Below are 18438 nucleotides of genomic sequence, written 5' to 3'. Positions count from 1 at the left end.
GGTAGAGATGGATGTTTTTTTAGAAAGGATCTCCAGAACAGTTTAAGGAACGGATCTTGATGGAATTCAGAACAGATGTAGAACATAGTCTGGAAGAACACGTAGGCTACTTACTATGTGTTTTATACCACGCGCACAGCTATATAGTTATAGTTTTGTGAAGCAATGAGTACGTATAAATCCTTCAATGAGTTTTTATCCTGTATCCGCTGTGTAGGGCAGGTTCAAAAACAGGCGAAATAATTATTTTATGTCAAAAGTTAAAATATCAACCTTATATTCATCACTGATATATATTTACATAATAAAACTATATTTTGGTATTGGCAGTGTTTTTGAGTAATGTCAACATACTTCGAAAGTGAATGTTTTTATTTTCATACCGTTTTGCATCACGTCACATATTATCACAAGATGTTAAAACATTTTTAATAATGATGTTGTCAGTTCAGTTTATTTGAAACTCTCGATCAATCGCTGCGAGAAAACCCGCATGCCGGAAGATAAGTCATTCAATGGCATCCTGCAAGAAAGCATTATAACACGTATTTTGTATACAATGTTTTATGCGAGAAAGTTTAGCGGTATACTAATTAATGCGTTGGCACAAACGTGTTAACAAAATTTAATCGCCTTTTTGATTACCGTTATATTTGTACCAGGGTTAATTAAGTTTATAAACTAGTGCCTGGTACCTATTTGCCGTCCAATTATGAAAGAGTACCTTCTGAGTCTGCTGTCTTTTATTCACCTAGACCTAAAGTATAAAATCCTGGTTAGATCCCTGATTGTTGTAGGTCATTGAAATGTTCATTTTTTTATATGTCCTGTTTGATTCCTGATTAGTTAAAAAATATATTTTCGTATTTATGCTTTAATACAATGGACCGATTGCAGTGTCGTGAATACGAAGTAAAGTTGTGAAGATGGGCATTGCGTTGGTTGCAGTTCATTATACTTCCCAATTACCATTGATGCCGTGGGGCGGTGTTGCACCGAAGGGTTGTGTCGGTGGTAGGGGGTAGCGCCGCGCTTGCGCACTGCTTCGGTCGATCACGGCCACCCATGCGACCGCCACGTGCTCTGCCTTTCTTCTATACGACACTTTTTTATCGTTAACATCCGAACTGTATAGATACTAGTAGTCTGCCACTCCCTTTTTTTATCTAATTGAAGATTTCATGCGATTTTTTTTTAAATTTTGCAACAGAAATAGAATTGTATGGTTTTTGTAAATGAAAGTGGATAAAAAGATTCTTTACTTAAAGTATCTATATGCATTTCTTCTAGGAATATTTTATGTAACTTTTTAATAGGTGATTGTCTGATTAAACGTTTCGATATCTGAAATAAACTGTTGTTAATTTTTCCATAATTACATATTCGATTTATAATAATAAATCGAACTGTATAAGTTTGTGCATGCGTGATTGCGGATGTCTATTCTCTACGACTCGAGTACTTCCGCTAATGACCCGCACTGAGGTTTACTTCGCGTCTTAGCTGACGCGGGCCAATGAACCAAAAACGTCATTTCCTTCTTTCACCTATTGATAACAGTGATGAAAACCCAGGTAATACGTTTTATTTTAATAAAAAACTGATTAATATTATCAAATGGATTTTGATGTTTTTAACCTCATTTATGAATTAATTGTACTTTGAATTTAATGCTTTCAGCATTACTGTATAAAGTAAGGCTTTGATACTAGTAAAATTGACTTTTTATTCTAAGAGGTGTTTAATAATGCGTTTGATGACGCTCGAGGGTTAAAGTACTCTTCAAATGATTGCAATTAGACCGGCGTTGCTTAGGGCTGCTTTGATTTAAATGTCCATTAATGAACTCACAAGGGTGAAATATGTTTAAATAGTTAATTTCTCGTTTATATTCGACTCGATTATTGCACGATCAATATATTAACACTTAAAATTCTTACTTTACTGAGTTTTTAATGCATATATTCCAAATTTCTCTTTGCGAAAAATTAATAGTAAAATTTACTTAAAATTGAATATTTGACTTCATTTATTACTATCCTATTCTGGTTTTATTACTATCAATCATTTTTATGGACATAAATTGTTCCATTTATACGTATCCATGTATTTTGTGGAGCAAAGATGAAAATGATAGAATAAAATTTTCGTGTTGACCTTGACTGAGAATAAGGAACAATGCATTTTCAACCCTCCAGTCGGGTGAGGCAACCGTGCCCTCTGGTAATAGTCCTGACTGAGAGACTGCGGGCGGAGCGCGCGGGGGGCGGCCCTCCCCCGCGCGCCACCCGGCCCCGTCTCGCCGCGCCGACCTGTCAAACCGAGTCCGAACGGCGGCCGGCGCGTACGTACTTCGACGAACTTACAAGTCTCGTCGTTCGCGGTGACAGTGTGTGCTCGCGCTATACGAATCGCATGACGGTAAACATCGGAGAGAGATGAACGGCACAACGACGACGGTGAACGGCGGCGCCGTCAATGGCACCGCTGGTGCTCTTAATGGGCTCGCAGCAGCGCCGCGTACTGCCACGCTTGGCACCCCTGGCGGCTACGCGTATACGTCCAGCGGGTCGCTACTGGGGCGCGGGGGCTCAGCGCGACCAGTGCCGCCGCCCACATTGCCCAAATACAGTGGCTCCTTCAGCGCCGGCAGCACGCTCAGCGCCACAGGGCTACGCGAGCGAGACCGGGAGGGTGCCGGTGGTTCGCACCGCCTCGCCAGCCTCGAGCGGCTTGCCCTGCGGCAGCGCATCATCGAGCAGAGCGCCAACAATCAGGTGGCGAGCGCGACCTCCCTCAATACGACTGCGACGACGAGCAATGGACCCACCGCGGCCACCGCCACCCTCACCGACACGGCCACGGTGAGTCCCGCACCCCTCTCGATGTTCCCCCAATCGCTCCGTTAACGCACGCACCCCAAAGGGAAATTTCGTTATTTTAGTGCAACCCTCTTGTACTAACGATTGGATTCAAGTTTATAACACTTGTGTTCCTTTTATTTTACGTATGAAAGTGTAGAGCGTATACATCTTAAGAAGAATCATACGTAATAATAATGCACTTGTAAGTAAAATTCATATTCTATTCTAAGTTAGTATATAACCTTTAAATGATCGATTCTTTTTATTTTGATTACACTGTCGTAGGTGGAGTGGCTCCCTTCTAAGTTGTAACATTGCAAGGAGTTAATCTATACCTGTATCTGGCTGTTTAAAGTGGAAGGAAACAACCACCCTAAAACGAATGACAAACAGTTCTGTCCATCTCTCAAAACCCTAAAGGAACAACAAATCATGTACATGTTGAAAGTAATTTTTTTAATACTTTCTTAACGGGACCCTCGCTACATTTCGACGCATGACGTATTAAAAAAGGACCAGTCGACAGTTATACGGCCTAATTACTGTGCCCGATCAATTTGCTTAAACTTACATTGTTTATGATAAAAATTATTAAAAATGATAGAATATAAATATGGAGAATTGCACGTACCTTCGTATTTTTGTATAGTCCGGAAACAATAGAACTCAGAACTAATGACGTGTAGAGTTATAATTTGTTTTATATTATGATCATTCTATTGAATGAGACTGTTGATAAACTTTCACGGACGAATACGTTTTCAGGGACTGTAGTAGGAAAAAGTCTAATGACAGTTCAGATTTTCTCAAAGATTTCGATAAATAAGATCATGTTTCTTAATATATTTAAATCTTTCTAGACACAACCACGATTATGAGTCATTTGTCGTGAGTAGTCTCTAGGTTTTGTTTTTACTCCGTTTCTTATTTCCCTTCGTAAGGACTTGGCTGGTGCATTCCCACGCGAGTTCCTCCTGTGATAGGACTGGTCCTCGCGGGGAGGACTGCGGGTGACTGACCCCAAGTCACACAGGGTTAAAAATAACCCGTGCAGCGGCGGCCATTCTGCTCGCATGTGTCGAATTCACTAAACAGACATTAACTGTTTCACGGTCGCGCCCTGACCTGAAATTTCTCAGAACGCTAATAAAAGGCAGCAAAAAATACGCAAATTTTCTTTGATTTCATCTTTTTGTATTGTCAAGAGTTTAATGTAGGCATTTATAAGTTAACATATGTGAAAGGATATGTTTGCATGCATACGTGATCGTGTAACTGTATCCTTTTAAGCCTTCTTTGTTTGAAATAAAATTAAAGCTTTTACTGTCTACAACGAACAAAAGAGCCATAATAATCCGTCGATTATATACAAGAGAGGCTCTTTATTATTATGTTTACTGAATTCTAGGAATTTCTGTTATCAGTAAGACGTTATCACGGTGGACGCGTTGAGAAAGCTGGCCAGATAACGCAGGAAACAGACTTTGTATTTATTTGTATAATACATTTCAACTTCTACCAAGTTATACGTACAGCGGGGTTACACAGTACTGATTTTTTAGTTTATACGAACCAGCAAAAGCGGTTAGGGCACGTTCTCCTCTTGCATTATTTAACTTAAGACGTAACGATGTAAACACACACTGCTAATAACTTATTTTCGTCTCTCTTTCGAGTGGATTAAGGTTTATTTTGCTTGCTATTAATCGACTAGTTATTTTATTTTCAACAATAAGACCCCGCTTTTGTGCGTCTGGTGGGCATAAGTGTGACGGCCCGGGATCCTTTTGCGTCTATACGAAGTTATAGACATAATTAACTTATACCTGAGTTAACGTGGACGCGTTCTACAACTGGGGGATTCAGTTTCAAATTAAATACGTTAAATTTCTTTTTTTCTTAATATTTTGCTTGTTCGTGACGTCTAAAATATTTAGTAATACGTTCGTTTTTTTAAAAGAACAGATAGTGTCTTTGATATTTGACAAATTTGATATTTTTCTTTACTTTAGAAAGATAAGTTAGTGCAGGTGTTTTAAAGTTGTTTTATAATATGGCGATGTGTTTCCGGCCCGTGCGGTTGACGGCAGCCGCGTCGCTGGGGCGCTCGTGTGCCAGCCGGCAGCCGGCCCCGAGTCACCGGTAACTTAACCTCAAACCGATACAGACGCGAGTGTGCTTCATATTAAAGCGGCTGTCCGGTTTCTATCCATCTGAACTTTAGTGTATCATCGTCTACATGCAATTTTATTGTGACGCGAATTTTTGTTACGCAACATTTATGATTCAAAATATAAACGAGTCAGAGTAACGGTGTAAAATAAAAGACAAAGCAGACAACAAATTCGAGAGGCGGTTACAAAAAAATGTATAACAACCGTGCGTACACGTAACACGAACGAGACTCGCTAAGTGAATTGCGAGTGATTGTGTTCGCGAATTTGTTACTTGTGCCTGTGTTTGTGTGCGAATGACTTTATCCAAACGTGTGTGATCTGGAGCCGAACTTGTTTTTGTATATTCGCCGTATTCGGATGGGCGCAGAATGGAAAGCAGGCCTTTAAGCAACGGCGCGGGGAATACGAAGTTGACCCGATGCGCCAGCAGCGTCGGCGACAGTGCCTCGGACAAAACAAAGGCAGGTTGGTCGAGCCCGCGCGACATATGGAGGAATCTGTCCTTGAGAAGAAAGGCTGAGGTGAATATTTAGTTTGGTATCGATTAGCTGCAAGTAGTAATTTTAACATTGTTTTGAATTATGGTGGAGTTGTATTGATTTATAGCTACCGCTATCGGACGCGGAGACACAACGATACGTTAGAATATACGTCAAGACTGTATTGACGCCTGCAGATAAATAACAGATAATATATTTCTATATTTGTTCGTAATTGATACGCATTTATAATTTAATGCCTATTTAAAACGGAGGCATAATATTGTAATCAAAAGGAGATTGTTGTCAGTTGTAAGTTCAAGCCTGAGAATAAAAGAATCATCTTCAATCCATCAGAGTTTATTCGAAAGATGAATGAACATCATACAGAAATTGAAATTGTTTATATTCTGATATGTAGTTTTATAGGCCTAAAACAGAGGTGTAAAATTCGGGAACTATTTATTAGGGAAGACTCATGTAAAAAGCACATAGCCAGATTAATGAGGAGGGATCTGTTAAATATGAGTCCAGGTTGTGCTTACGCTTAGGGTGAAATGCGTGAGTATTTATGCATTTAACTATGTATCCGGTCGTATTTCTGTCTAGTGCGAAAGTACAATAGGCGTAGTTAAACATGTCCATGTTAATTTGCATTCAATGTAGCATTGATGTGTTCGATCGGTTTCCTGATAAATCTCACTTGCATATTCTACGTATATCCATTTCGATATCCTTGGTGTTGGGTCATTGACTCGATCTATATAACGACAAGTCGCGACTGCATTCGGCGCCTCAGCCTGTTGCACATTATCTGTAAATGGCGAATGTGTCTACGTCTCGCCCACAAACTCTTCGACTATAAATAATTTAACAGTACGGACATGTATGTGCCACTTCTGATATGCACTTCATCTTGTGCGCCGTATTATAAATATACTGGGAAAATATACTTCAAACGTTTTCGTTTTGCTTAATCTTAGAATATTGTAAAGTTATCGTACTAAAACTTATAATGAAAACAGCGAATTATAGAACTTACTGGGCAAATCTTAGGGTTAAATGAAAGTACCAATGTGTAAGTCGGGATTATGAATACTTACTACGGATTGAATATTAATTTTCGTTGAGATTCCTTTCTCAATCGAAAGTAATAAAAATAACTAGTCATAAATGTCTAAGATAATTTCTAGTTTAGTACAGCTCGATAATTTGTTGTTATTTTTAACTTTGTATTCTCCGTTTCAACTTTGCTATACTGTATAAAGAGATTGCGGTTTTATCTGCGGTTGGCTTATAGCTATCATACAAATTCTAAACATGTTTTAGTCCAAGTCTTAAGATATTCTTGTTTATAGACAATCTTACAGTAATACTATCATTTAAGTCAATATATATATTTTTATATTTTACTGAACAACAAACTGTATGGATAGTTGATGTAAATTATGTACAGTTAATCATTACCATCAATTGAATTTACAGTTACTTTAACTACAAAGCGTCATTTTAATAGTGTTTGTTTCAATATTACTATAATCTCCTTAGCTATAATCATTTCTTCAAATAAACCGTTGTATTTTATTCATTCTCCGTGCCTTTTGTATGCGGACATCTGTTACGTCTTGACAGCGTTTTAAGTTAGAGCCTGATATATACTATGAAACTATCGTTAAAGCAAGTCTCATTTGTTTGTTGTGTTAGCAATACAAAACTTAACTTTTGTCTAAGATGATACACGAAATGGTTATAAACGCTTTGAGACACGTGTCTGTCTGTCGACAAGAAATTGTGTTTCGTTGACGTTCTCTAACTGTTGGACATTTCCAAATGTTTTGGTGGCGATGCGCTACAGCTTGTCACATAATTAGCATTTCTCTCATTCTATTTATAACGTGGTTTTAAATGTTTATTTTAGGAAACACCACAAATTGTTACGCAACCGTGCTTATTTAGAGAGACGTTAACTAGCTAAGCCGAATTATTTACAAGCTGTAATTCGCTTACAACCCTTATTCTATTGTTTTAAAGTTCATTCGTTAAATGGTGACAATTTGAAAACAATAGATAAATAAAAATGAGATGTCTATCAACAATTTTTGAAATTTAACTTTGCTGATTTTGAAATGTTAAGAAAAATCAACCAAATTTTTGGACGAATCTCATGCAAAATAGGAAGTATTTGTAACCGCTAGACATGGTAAACATTATAATGATTTACGACGCGTTATGTTACCCTGTATTATAGGTGCTGCTAATGTAGGGATCGCGTATACAAAATGAGCGACAATTAGTTTAACCTCAATTTAAAAAAGGTTCACGGGTGACGTTATATGTAATTAGTCGTTAATTATATTATGCGTGTTTGTGATAACTGATACGGAGCGAGACAAAGAATGTTTGCACAAATTAAACAATTATATTTGTGTAATTCGTTTGCATGTCTTAAGTTAATGTTCCACTTCCTTTCGAAGTGTTGGGCGCTAAAGAAAATAATGATATGTTTGTTGACATTTTTATGGTTTTGTCCCAATGTAAGGTAATTTTTTTACTATAAATTATCATAAAAATACACGTACTACCGAAGATATGAAGAGTTCCAAACATACGGCAAAATACTTTTTGAGTTCTGATAGAAAATATAATAATAAATTGTTGTTTTACAGGTCAACAAAATAATTAATATTGCTGATAGGAATACAAAATGTAATGCTACCCAATGAGCTAACATAAGAAATCTTATTTAGTTAGGCCTCTCCGTCGGAGTCTAAAACTTATTTATGGTTTAAAAGAAGAATTGCTAGTTAGATTTTAATTCCATAGGCGAGGGTACTTCATTACTCAAAGTAGGAAAATAGCAAAGTGATGTAGTACATATAAAAACGCACACGGCTTGCCTTCGCGCCACATCACATGAATAATGTAACGCAGTCCTCTTATGCATTGTGGTGCATTCGAGATTAACCAGCTAACAGCTTAGGTTTTAATAAATCTAGACCGAACGTGTCGCGTTCAAAAGGAAAACTAAAAAGTTAGATTTATAGCAGTTTCTAATTTAATAAATTTGAAAAAGATTTGCGAGTAATAATATTTCTTTAAGATATTTTTTCACATCGAATAATTGACATAATGAATTCTCATACCTTACTTGTCACATTCGCCTTTACACATCGCTTTCCTTATAAAATTCAAAGAAGTAGGGAAGTGTAAAAGATAACCTTTTATTACTTAATAGTTTTTATTACTTCTTAACAAAATTAGTTCGATACAGCAAAAAGTGGTTAAGCAATAAGTAGAGGCACTAAAACAAGTTTCATTTTATTTGTATCATAATGTGACATAATTAATTAATACCGACATTAAGTCTGGGTTACTATGCATCATCTCCAGAGACGTATCTGAATAAACTCGTTCCATTAGCATCAGATCCGGTTTTGCCTACGCGAGGATCAAACGCCCACAGCTCTTGTACTCAAATGGGATAAATACTTGTCGAAAGAGGAACTCTCAATTCCGTATACAGTCATTTAAAAACAACTTCTTAGAAAATTTTATCTCTTAATCAAGTCATTGCAACTATTTAAAGTCCGAGCTTCAATAAAAGATTTTATATCTTTTATAACCAAGTAACTTAATTATAAGTCTTTAGTATTTTTATGAGTAGAGTGGTTCTCGTGAAGTAAAAGAGGGAATATTTGGAGAACAAAATTAATCAATAACATGAAATATAAACTGGGTTAAATGGCACGGGACCGGTTAGCTAGTTCGCGGAATCGATGACGGATAGGAAGAAATATTTACCCATGCCATAAGGATAGAATTGTCGGTCTGTATAGACGTTAATCTGTTCTTTTCTGTACAAATTATATTTTTTAAAACTCATGTTAAACAAAACGAGCCCTAAGTTATAAAACCAGGCGACCCACTGTTTGTAGTTACAATTAATGAATATTGCAATTTTATTTTCAAATGCAAAAGCAGCAAGTGTAGCAGTACCTCTTAAATAAATGCAAGTTTATAAGAATTGAATGTTTAATGAAGATTAGAAAATACAAAGTTTAAATGTAGAAACGTAATTATAAAGTAAACGTCACATAAAACAATGAGTTGTATAAGAAAAATGCACTGTGTGAATAAGCATGTGCATGTAGAAAGTTAAATGAACCGTCGACCTGGATTGCGACTCATTATCTTTGGATATCGAGTGAAATCAAGACATCGATAATGTAGTATGTAATTTTAATTGTTAAGAAGTGTATTAGGTGGTGGTTAAGCTATTAATAATAAATTAATATTATAATTTTGTATAGATTTGTATAGTCTGCTGCATAAATATGTAGGTATGTATAAATTTACAAAGCTTCAGAAACAGAACATGTAATCGTGTTTGTAGGTGCAGGCGTATTTTGGAAACCGAAGGCTATATAAGTTTCTAAAATTTTGTCACCTTACATATTTATGTAGCTGACTGTACAGTTAAGTCTAAAGTATTTTACGATAAAATTTTATTTGTGATGACAAAATAATTTTATCTTTGAATGTTTAATATGTAACCTCAATTATATTTAGACAGTTGAGTATACTATGATAACTCTTAAAGTTCACAATGTCTTTATGTATTAATGCTTAAAATGTATTTTTCATTTATTGAAATATCCATTATTATATTTTCAGTCTATTAATTTCCTTCTTCTTTTCCTACAGATATATTTTGCTGCGTATATTTATAAAGTTCCCGAGTAGTCCTTTTTTAAACACGTCCATCGTCATTAAAACAATGTGTGTTTAACGAACACAACGAGCTTGCTTTCATCATTGATCAGGCCGACGAAGATACGGCAATAAACGTGTGTCATTCGCTTCAGTCTGAGTCCCCTTGCCGTATACGGTTAAAAATATCCCACATCGAGGCGTTGAAACGCGTAGTGTACACTATGGTTAATAACTTTCAAAGTAAATTGATCGAGCGCAACCTTGCATGGCATAGCATGCGTACCTCTATAAGAACGTTTCGCCACCTGTAGCCATGGTGGCCCGTAAACATCTTGATTTAAAGTGGGGAATAGTAGCCATGTGCAGAGATTGACATAAGTGAAAAAGTATTCGCATACACGCTTTTACATACAAATTCCACCTCATTTTTCAAGAAATTTGTACAGCATTGTACTAGGTACTATTTACTATGTCTACTTAAAACATTCCAAGTGCTAGAACAGTTCGGTTCACTTGAGGAGCGCACGTGCAGTGTTGGCCGTTAATGTTTACTTCCCGTAGAAACGTTTGTTTAGTTAGGAAACGCAGCTATTAGGTTGCTGAGTAACGGATACTTTCATGAATGTGCTAATGCATTGGCGTTGTTAAAGTTAAAGTACCAACGCTTTCGATTCCTTTGCTAGCGATGTATGCAAAATACGTTATGCCACAATTACGTGTAGTGTTTAAGCGTTGAGAGCTAATGTATTATTGAAACATTGTGGTTACACGCTTGTCTCCGCGTTGTATAATGGTAATCTTGTACGACTGAAAGGTGTAATTGACACATAGCGAAAGATCCTTGGAATATAAAACCTCTCTGTACTTTGATATTAAATAATATATAAATACTTTATCTCAGTTAAACTTTTTTTTTCGATTGATGTTTGGTTTTAACACTACATGCCATTTACAATTTTTCGGCTTTGACTTATTTTTTTATACCAAGTGTATTCCTTGGTTGCATCTCTCGTAAGAGTAACATAAAAGTGCTAAAACAACGATATTAAAATATGATAATTGAAGATAAGATTAAAATTCACAAGGCCAGTGCCCAGACGTAAGCTTTATCTGCATCTCATTTGCCAGTGGCACCTCCATCTTGTTTACATGCTGTGACCGCTGCTATAAAGCCCTTGCATTGACATTACTTACATATTCCTTATGAATGTCAATTATACGACTGCAAAACAATAGCAGTCTCAACGTCATTTGATGTCCTGTAGCTATATTTATATATATTTAATTTCATTATTGAGTTAAGCTAAAACACGTGTTTTATATAACGAGTAATTGTATTAGGAAGAATCACAGTAATTTTATCATCGGCATCTTGCTGTGGCAAAAGATGTTCAATAGTTTTTTTTGCATGACTACTTGTAAAAAGGTATTGAGCTTTTAGCTAAAAGAATATATAACTATATTGAACGATATTTTTATTTGATTACTTATCATATATTCTACTGTTTAGAATTCAATATTACACGATTAGAATCGTAAAATTGATAGTTAAGCTATATTTTGGAGAGTAATATATTATATCATACAACAAAAATTAAGTAAGATATTGCAATAGCTAGAGTTTCTTCAATACTGGATTTAAGAAACTCTGCATAAAATTACAGTTGACAGTAAGGCATTTCTAAAGTTACAGCAAATTTAATATCAAGCTTTGCGAAATTGTAATATTTTCTGCTCTTATTTTATTGTCTGACATGAATCATAATTTTAGCAAGGAAACGTTTCAAGTTAATGAAGATTTATACGAAGGCCTTTCTTTGCTTTGTGATTGAGTGCACGGACGAGAAATAAATTTAAATCTAAAAACTTATCCTGCTTGAAATATTTTTATAATTAAGAAGAAGAAGTAATAATCTGCGTTTTTCTAATACGACAAAAAAAACTGATGGTCGTGATAAAACAGCCGAAGCATGGACTTCCGATATTCTGAGTTCAATATTAAGAGAGTGTAATTTTTAAACGTACCACCTGTTGTTTATATTTAAAGTAATAAATTGACAATGGCATATCTTCGAAAGCAGCTGAAAATGTGGTTTTAACAATTACATTGTTGAATTACTTTAAGTAAACGATATAGCAGGAATCGGTGGCTCAGGGGTCAAGCACTTGACTTGCAATCTGCAGGTCTTGGGTTTGAATCCCGCCATGTACCAATGTGTTGTACATATGTACATTTATTCGAAGTTCAAACGGCGAAGGAAAACATCGTGATGCAACCTGCACATATCTGAGAAGAAATTCAAAGATATGTGTGAAGTCACCCAATCAGCACTTGGACAACGTGGTTGATTATGACCTAATCACCCTTAACTTAGGGTAGGCTCCGAGCCTTGGTGGGGACGTATAGTGAGCTGATGGTGATGATAAAACGATATAGGTTTAGAAGTTATCTATGCCATGTCGCCTCTTAAATTAAAGTAGATATAGTCGTTAGAAGTTGTAAGATACAATTTATTTCATCTTATTTTCAGTTCCTAGTATAATGAACGATAGTATAAATGTTTTAAGAGTCGTACGGGAAGCCGACTGAATAACACTAACTCAGAAGTCAGTGGCCCTTTAGTTCTCTAGACACCTACATCCTTGCCCGATAAGGAAACCAGATTTACGTGCGTTGTTATCGTGAGGACTAATGTAAGATGTCCCGTTATTCTAATTGACTTTCTTGCTAAATAAAAGTACTATGATAGTGATTGTTTTTACTTTAACATTATTTGATTTAATCTTTTCTTAAGGACTAAGATTATTAAGACTTCAAGTATATTAACGATTTGTTAATTGGCTGAGAGTTTTCTGTAAAACTGTATAGTTATATACATCATGGCTAAGAATATGTTTTACCTATTGTCTAGATATAGTAATATGATGAGTTTATTTATAGTTTTTAGTCACAACTAAGCATTTTCCTGCAAATTATCAACATTATTGTGCTCTTTATTTTGATTATAAAATAGTATTGTATACTTATCTAGACGACGAAAAACTAGTAGTTCAGGAGCGCAAACAAGCATTTTGACAGTGAATACATTATAAATAGAAAGAACCTATTTATGGGGCTTAAGGAACGTTAGAGTATTATTTATAGGACTATTAAAGACGCCGTTAACAATTCTGACATCCAAACTTGACGATAACGCACTACCGTAAAAATTTACGCCTTTCAAAGAGACTTTCTAATCTAAAATATGTCTACTTATAAATAATGGTATTATCCTAATGATATATCTGAAAAACAGTGATAAAAAAGTTTATTCCAGGTAGGCTGTTTGATTTAATTTGTTCATATAGTGATCTAGTCAAAGTAACCTTAGTAGTAACTAAAACTATGTTATTTGTGTTTCACCTACTGTTATATTAACAGTATGACCGCATTCAAAGAATGACATGTGGGTCTAACACGAATATTTGTGACAAACGCCGTCGTATCGTTATCGACAAAATTTGTATTAAAATGTATGTAGCGGGCGTAAAGTATAACAAAAATCTCATACTAATTTTGACATCATTAACAATGACGATACGAACGCGCTTATCGCAAATATTCGTGATAGGCCCACTGTGATTCTTATTCTTTGCTAGTGTCGCACGCATACAGTCAGACAGGTTTTTTTGAATTGAACTTGGTTATTTAAATAAATTGCTTAAAACATAATCTATATCTTATGTTGTTCGGAGTTGCTAAATTTTCAATTTTGTCGCTCTACTTACAGATCATTTCAAAAGATCTGACTGATATACGATACGAAAGGCTTGGTTTTGCGGTGATACTAACGTTGCAGCAATGTTTTACTAAAAATATTATTGTTATAATTTAAGTTCATATTTCCAATTAAATATTACTGAAATTGACAAATTATCGTTAACATTATTATTTCAAAAAACAGTTATTAGAAAATTTTGTTTGAAGGCTTCGTTGATTCAAATCACTAGCAATACAGTCAGAACGCTATATTTTTGTTTATCATACCTAAACTTTATTTTTGCATATAGTCCAACTATTGAATCAACAAGTTAAAGTATATGTAAGCGGAACTCCGAGTGGAAAAGGTAATAAAGTTATATAACCTATCACGGTATGCACCTATAATAGAGGATGCGCCGGCCGAGGAAAAATTATTCACATCCTTTGTTTATAGTCATCATAACTACAACTGCGTCGTTTTGTAACAACATATATAAATATTGCAATCCTATTAACTAAGTGCTTGGAATATTTCAGTTAAGTTACTTTAATTCCCATAAATATTGCTCGCTTCGCCTGGCTTCACTTTCAATACGATAAACTAGGATTATATCCCGGAGGAAACTATTTTATGGGCAATAATATTGATAGACAAAAAAGGTGTCGCACTGAAAGGTTGGTTACATGTTTTTAAAAAAGTTACATTCCTTATCTCGAGTTCTCACCATAACGTGTCGTGCACGTGGGACACACACAACACATTCGAGATCAAATTATTATAAATTAAATTATTCGTGCAAGCATACATACTTTATTAACAGTGTACGTAGTAAATCGGCTGTTAAATGAACGTATAAACAATTTTTAATTGTCACATTGTGATTCACTTTTAAACAGGCATACAATAACAACTTCGCGTGCCATCAACGCAAAAAGGAATATGTCACGCTTGCATACAATGCGCGCCGTACAAGCAAGCCTTCATAAATTAGGCCGGGTACACATACGCCCAAACCCCTCAACACACAAAAGGAGTCAGAACAATGTAAAGTTCTTTTGAAACATAAACATTGTGGTCGACATAAATAAGCACGCATTTTTTTATTTACCCATGTTTCGTGACTTATTAAGAAACTTTTGCATTAAAAAAATTAAAAATTGGACAGTAGTCCAGGATTAGTTGTTATATAAAATTTCGTTGAAGAGTAACGATTCATTAACTCCACAGAGTTCTACATCGGTGACCATCCACCGCAATAACTCGTTTCGGGTCATACTGACAAATCCAATCGAACGTGTAAACGCTATTGATCTTTATCAAGGAGTGGCTCCCGATATTACAATTTTCATTTTTTATTAAAATACTCACTGTTTGTCTCATTGTTTAGTTGAAAATACTTGCTGTAAATCGTATTGATTTGTAGCAACCTATTGCCACTAATTTACGTAACGCTTACGAAAATAAGGACACCCAAATTTGTTAATTTAGGTATCCTTTAGTTTACTCATCAATATATTTGCAGCCAATTGCATATCGGCTTATTATGTGTCACTCCCATAACATTCGTAAACTAGTAGATTTACCTCGCTTCGGTTGTAAAAGTTTAAATCAGATACTTGAACGTGAACGATTCACCTATATTTTAATCTATGTTTGGTATTTAGTGTTGAGTCATTAAAAAAAAAATATTGTCGTTTTTCTACGCCATGGAGTTGATTACTCACTGAAGTTGTAATTAAATGAAAACACTTATGTTTATGTATGTGTGAATGAAATCCCACTGATAAGAAGCGGTTTTGCGATAAGATAGAAACAGTAAACCTTTTAAATTGTCGTGTGTTGTTAAACGCGATTAAAGAGGTAAGCGTCGTGCCATTGGTGAGGGCTTATCGTGTGTTACCTAAGAGAATAGATGCGTTAGTCAGATGTCGAGTGCGGTCGGGCGCGCGTTTACTGTCCACACTCCGTACCAATATAAAATATATAAATTGGATAAAATTATGACCGCTGTATTATAGTAAACAATTACCCTCAAGGTTACAATGACGATTTCGCTCAGTTTCCTCCTGAACGTCGAAATGACTGATCGCAGTCTTCCGTTATTCGTTGTCGAGTTACTGAAATTGTTTTAAATGATTTGTCGTGAATAGTGTTAAAATGTTACAACTCATTAAAAAAAGGTTTAGTACTAAAAGACGTGACAAGAAAAAAGTCGATACAGATACTATGGTAAGTTTTGATTTTTATTTATGAAAGATGATTATTGAAATTAAACAATTATGTGGGATTTTCCGCTCGAATTTCATTAAATAATAAACGTAAATGTAAACAAAACAAATTAAACTTTTATCATAATATGAAAACAAACAAATACCTTAACGATATCGTAATCGTGTCGAATTTGTTTATGCTGGTACAATGCGCGTGCTATGATAAACACCGGATGAAGGAGGGCTAAATGACTGCAGTGATCAGTGCGATGATAATTTTCATGCAGGAGTCTCGCCGTTACAGTTTACAAGTTACTTTTGGATACTTTAAGCGAGGTGTTCCATGATAAAAAGGTGTTTGTGGAAGGGTACTTGTTTATAACATGAAGTGTGGCGCATGCCTGCTGCGTCGTGAGTCCGTGCTGCGTCTTTTGCGCGTCTACAGCTGTCACTTAAGTGAATCCTCTCGTGCTTACTTCACTTGGCTCATAGAAAAAGAAATGGTAATTTTTATTCGACCGAGTTTTTGATGTTTGCATCGATGAGTAACTGTCCATTAATGTGTCATTCTTTGCAATACCGTTACTCATCGGACGGTGTACACTTGCGAACAGAATTACAGGTCTTTAATTTTAATAAAAATAATATGTTCGTATTTTTGTAAATTCTTGCTATTATGTGGTTATGTTTTTTCAAAGTAATTTATTTCTTATACTGAATAACTGAATAATTAATAGACTGGTGCGCCCCTAATATTCAGTAAATCGGACGTGTACTCGGTTTGCCAAAAGATATTTTTTTGTTTTGTCAACAATAAACATTCTTTAAAATGTGTTTTTCAATCCATAAATTCTTTATTTGCCTTAATATTTTCTTTATTTTACAAATATCGCCAGCGCTCGATATATGCATAAAATACGTTGTTTTATTAAGTTTTTTTAATTATTGAATGACGTCGCGCGTGTGTTTTCAGAAGTAGTTGTGACAAGCTAGAATCTTTAGTTTTTTAGATCACATGCTCTAATATAGGCTTTTAACGCATAACGTCAATTTTTAACGCATTTCACTACATCTACTTGGCACCTCTACTTTCTAATGATATAGATTTGAATACCTAATTAGGGTTGAAAGCTTTTATAATTGTTCTAATGCTATAAAGCAATTTTATTGACATCTTCAACAAAGACAGTAATGTCTTGATGTCATTGTATTGGATGATTACTCTAAGATATTATTAGAATGGAGCGCCGCGATCTCGTACGGTCGTCGTACTTATCTAAACTGCATAAGTTTATGTTATTTCTGCAACTGCGTCATTCTAAAACGTGGACTGCATGTGAACGATGTACGAGGATGTTTTTTATATTGACGAATCGGGTACATTCATGCCAATACATAAGTGAACCAAACAGTATACTTCGAATCAAGCTTACACGAGTTGTATTGGAAAATAGATCATCCTGTACTCTTATAACAAGACTGATAGTATGCCAACATGGCTTATTCGTCCATATACAGACAAATAGCTCAAATTCGTTCAATTGGTTTTATTTCACATTAATCAGTTCGAGCTTTTATAACTTTGTTGACATGTGAATGAACAAAGAGAAATTCCTTGTGTAAATATTATTCAGGCCGTCAATGCACGTCCGTTGGATCCACAAATGAGCCGCTCGAATACGCCCAGTGAATGCGTCTACTTCAAAACCGTTTAATTACCATCTGCTCGTGAGCAATGTTTATATCGGTGAGTACACAGGGCCCTGAGCCCACGGTTTGAGCTAGCCGTGGGAAATCGATATTGCATACAGATCGATAACGACATCGATTAATATCGATTACTGAAGATTTTAATGTAGAATGCGTGGAAATTTTGTGTTAATCGTGGCGAACCTGTTTTAAAATAAAAATGGATGTCCAGCAATTTACGTTAATCGTATAGAATTTATATTGTTGTCAAAGGAAAATACAAAATTGGTTTAATCTGAATAATTATATAACCTTGGGTTTCTGAGACCAAAACACCCGTTTAAAACATATCGTTATTTCTGTTTTGTGTATAATGAAAGACAGGTATGAAAATATATTTTATACAGAGATTTTATGTCAGAAACCCACGGTAAAAGTATGCTATGCGAAGTCACATTGTTAATGCCAACATTTGTGAACGTTTATAGGGTTAACATTTTGTCACAATGATATCCAAACATCGATAATTAATCTTATGTTACATCTCTTGTACACAAGTACAT

The 18438-nt window shown here is 35.3% G+C and overlaps 1 protein-coding gene across 8 annotated transcripts in view; it reads left to right on the top strand.

The window, feature by feature from the left end:
* pnut (septin 7-like protein pnut) overlaps positions 1–18438 on the top strand; it is a 40286-nt gene that overhangs the window by 9895 nt on the left and 11953 nt on the right. For 2 of the 8 annotated variants that reach the window (XM_013320794.1, XM_013320795.1), the window contains exon 1: positions 2333–2864. The exons of 3 other annotated variants lie outside the window; for them this stretch is intronic. In XM_013320794.1, coding sequence (XP_013176248.1) covers positions 2439–2864 — 426 coding nt within the window. In that variant the 5' untranslated portion in view covers positions 2333–2438. Of the gene's footprint in view, positions 1–2332; positions 2865–4703; positions 5563–15901; positions 16206–16554; positions 16690–18438 lie in introns of those variants that run through there. 3 more of the 8 variants (XM_013320796.1, XM_013320800.1, XM_013320797.1) reach the window with 3 other exon arrangements.

Source organism: Papilio xuthus, unplaced genomic scaffold (assembly GCF_000836235.2).
Source record: "Papilio xuthus unplaced genomic scaffold, Pxut_1.1 DF825946.1, whole genome shotgun sequence".
Lineage (NCBI taxonomy): Eukaryota > Metazoa > Arthropoda > Insecta > Lepidoptera > Papilionidae > Papilio > Papilio xuthus.
The sequence above is the reverse complement of the archived record's forward strand: the minus strand, read 5'-3'. Positions and strand labels throughout refer to the sequence as shown.